Source organism: Penaeus chinensis, chromosome 19 (assembly GCF_019202785.1).
Source record: "Penaeus chinensis breed Huanghai No. 1 chromosome 19, ASM1920278v2, whole genome shotgun sequence".
Classification (NCBI taxonomy): domain Eukaryota; kingdom Metazoa; phylum Arthropoda; class Malacostraca; order Decapoda; family Penaeidae; genus Penaeus; species Penaeus chinensis.
The window spans coordinates 36,468,358-36,471,785 of NC_061837.1; the positions used below are offsets into that span (position 1 = coordinate 36,468,358).

The following is a 3,428-nucleotide window of genomic DNA, read 5'->3' on the forward strand; positions in this document are numbered from 1 at the left end:
ATAATAATAATAATAATAACAATGATAATAATAGTAATAATCATAATAATGATAATGATAATGATAATGATAATGATAATGATAATGATAATGATTATAACAACAATAAAGACAGTAATAGTGATGATGATAATAACAAAGACAATAGTAGTAACAGCAAAATACTAATGAAAATAAAAATTATTAGGATAATTAAAAATTGAAGGGGAGAACTATGCACTCACGTATTATCCTGGAGCCAGACTTTAACCGACCAATCTACGGAACAAGAGATGAAGATCTTGTAGTAATACTTGTTCCATCCCACATCTCTCACGGGCGCAGAGTGGGCTGGGTAACGTATAAAAGTGTGTGAGGAACAGGACACGGAACACTGGATAACCAGGCCTGTGTCGATTCCCACGAGGAGCTCGCTTTCATTGTCCGGTCTGAAGTCTATACACGTACCTGTGCCTGTGTGTTATGGTATGGGAGATGATGGTGATAAGTATCGTAATGCTTAATAATGCTTTGATACTAATCGTTTTAGGTGTAATTGTTGGTACTGTTGTTATTATTATCTCTTTCATAGTTACGTGAGGTATTATTGTTAGGTTTGTTTTATCACACACACAACATTTTTAAAGATTAATGCGAAGTTTCAAATATATTTGCATCATTATAACCATATCGCATGATATCCCTACTTAAACAATAATTGTACGCAGAATATGGCTGGTGAATAAGTCTGCGTTTTCTGAAACCCATATTTAACTATATACTACACGTACGAAGCATCTGTAGTTACAAGACATTTACTTGCATATATATTCTCACTGGACATGTTTGTTTATTTGCACTCAAACTCATTATTAAAAACGGAAACACTGTCCCTGCATCTTTCTCGTGTGACGTACTCTTCCCCACACATATTGAGCTGAAGTGTGTAATCCGAAGGAAACATATCACCTACTGTATTAAAACTAAAGGAAACTGTTTTTATATCCTTTGCCTTACCCCTCATGTTGGTCCAAGTCCACATCGACATCTACACTATTTCCACACTACAGTACTTAGCCTATGTTGCATACTAACCCTGTTTTATTCGCGTCTTTTCTTCCACGACTATTTCATCTTATCTTCTAAAAAGCAAAATGTCTTGTTACTATTATGTACAAAAGTGATATTTAGCATGGCCGTACCATCAACCTACAGAATCCTCACTGAGTGAAGGCTCGGGAGAAATGGTCTGCAATTTAAAGAGTGATCCCCAGACCCTGAACTCTTAATACTAAATACTACAAATACTGCAAACGGTTTCAGAATATACACATATCGCGTAAAAAAAATGGGGCCATATTATGTATGTTAAATCTTCTAGGCTCCCATAATCAGTTGGAACTCCCATGCATGATCACAGAATACCTATGGAATACCGTCTGCTATGACCCCCCCCCCCCAAAAAAAAAAAAAAAAAAAAAAAAAAAACAAGCATAAACTTTACATTGAAAAATACAATGGAATACTTGTACACTATAAGTCATATAGTGTTTCAGGCCGCCTAGCAAGATCCAGCAGAATGAAGTGATTTTAGAATATCAACAAATATTCTCTCATGCAACTACACACCTTCCAGGGAATTTTTATCACTTTTGGAGTCCTGAGTGAAGCTAAAAATGTCTTTGGATTTTAACCGAGAGTCGCCGAAGTACCACTGTGTGAGTCGACCATCTTTGGCCACAGAGAAGAGGGAGAGATCTTCGCCAGGGTCAGTATGCACCCACTTCACCTGGATTGGAAAATGCATGATGGAGAATCAGCGGAACTAGGTGCAAGAAGTGGGTTCACTGGTATATGTGTAGGGCAAAATAGAGAAAAAGGTCGTTGTACATCTAACATCATATTATAATTGCATTTTTAATTTATCTTTTCCCTGTGTGTGTCTATCGCTTATTCTTGAATCAATCTTAAGGAAAAGCAGCAATTAACAAGTAAGCTGTAATACCAAAAGTAGAAATAGTAGTTTACGCAACAACAAAATGGTTAAATACAAATTAGAATATCCAGTTACTTGTTACAAGTAGACAGAGCAAAGTACCAAAAGCACTTACCTTACACACGGGAAGAATGTGCTTGCCGTTCATGGCCGTGGAAGCAACTGCTCTTATTGCATCTACGGATTCTACGTTGTACACAACCACGGTCCCGTCGCTCCAACCTGCTGCCAGCATACTGCCGCGCTGGGGAATGTACAGTTTGTTTTCCTGTTTCATTCTTCCGTTATCCTTCTGTCCTACCTTCCGTTAGTTTCAAGGTCTATTTATATTATGTAATGTATTTGACATTTGGAATTGAATATTTTTTTGTATTGTGATTAGTACTATGTATAAAAAAAAATCCGTATCTTACAGAAAACTAAGCAGATCAAATTACGCTGATAATAAAAGGGGAAAAAAGGCGTAAATAGTTCCACTGTAATAAGTACGAAGGAAATCAGATATAACAAAATCGATGATTAATAGCATGCAACTAATAAAACAACTAAAATATAGGAAATGACACTAAAACGTCACACTCATAATTCATATCTTCAATCAGCATGAAATACCAGCGTAAAAAGGAATAAGATAAACAGTGTTCATTGTGACAAAAGCAGAAAAAACTATGAATGAGAAAGAATATCTCCACAGATCAAGTAACATATCTGTCGCGTTTCGATCATATCTTCATCAGAAATACAATAAAGATATATTCAAAACGCATCAAATACGCGTCTTGCAATCTGAAGATACTCCTTCCTCATTCATACCTTTTTTCATGAACAGGACAGAAAAACACTAGATTTCTATAACTCCTTTTCGTACCGTAGGATGAAAGCCGACACACATCACACTGCAAGGCGAGCGCAGAGTTCTTTCTGGACACGCGGGGTTCTTAAGGGTGAAAAGACACAGCATCCCCGCGCCGTCGGTCCCGCATACGTCTCCTGAAGGGGGAGGAGGGAGAGAGGGGAAAGGGATTTAAAGGAGGGTGGATGAAAGAAGATGAGGGGTGGTGTGAAGAAGAAGAAGGAGGAAGAGGAGGATGGCGAATAGGTGAAGGAGGAGGAGGGAGAACGGAAAGAGGAGAAGGAGGAAGAGGAGGAGGGCGAATAGGGGGAGGGAAGTAGGAGGAAGGGAAAGGGGAGCAGGATGGGAGGGGGTTAGAAGGGGAGAGGGGGGGAACAGGAGGGGAGAGGGAGAGCAGGAGGAGGAAGAGGAGCAGAAGAAGAGGAAGGAGAGGGAGAAGAAAGAGAGTAGGGGGAGGAGGGAGAAGAAGAAGAAGAAGAAGTGGAGGAGGAGTGAAAACAACAAGAGAAACAGGAAAGTAATAAGAATTTATTTAGAAATTCTGGAAAACCAAAACGGAGACATTCAAAAAGGAAAAATAAAAGCAATTGAGGGAGACAC

The 3,428-nt window shown here is 38.7% G+C and overlaps 1 protein-coding gene across 1 annotated transcript in view; it reads right to left on the reverse strand.

The window, feature by feature from the left end:
- Positions 1-1,027, reverse strand: part of LOC125035008 (dynein intermediate chain 2, ciliary-like) — a 3,104-nt gene extending 2,077 nt beyond the window's left edge. The window contains exons 1-2 of the mRNA XM_047627053.1: positions 997-1,027; positions 225-453 (exon numbers count right to left, since the gene is read on the reverse strand). Coding sequence (XP_047483009.1) covers positions 225-453; positions 997-1,027 — 260 coding nt within the window. The remainder of the gene's footprint in view (positions 1-224; positions 454-996) is intronic.
- Positions 1,028-3,428: the final 2,401 nt, after the last annotated feature.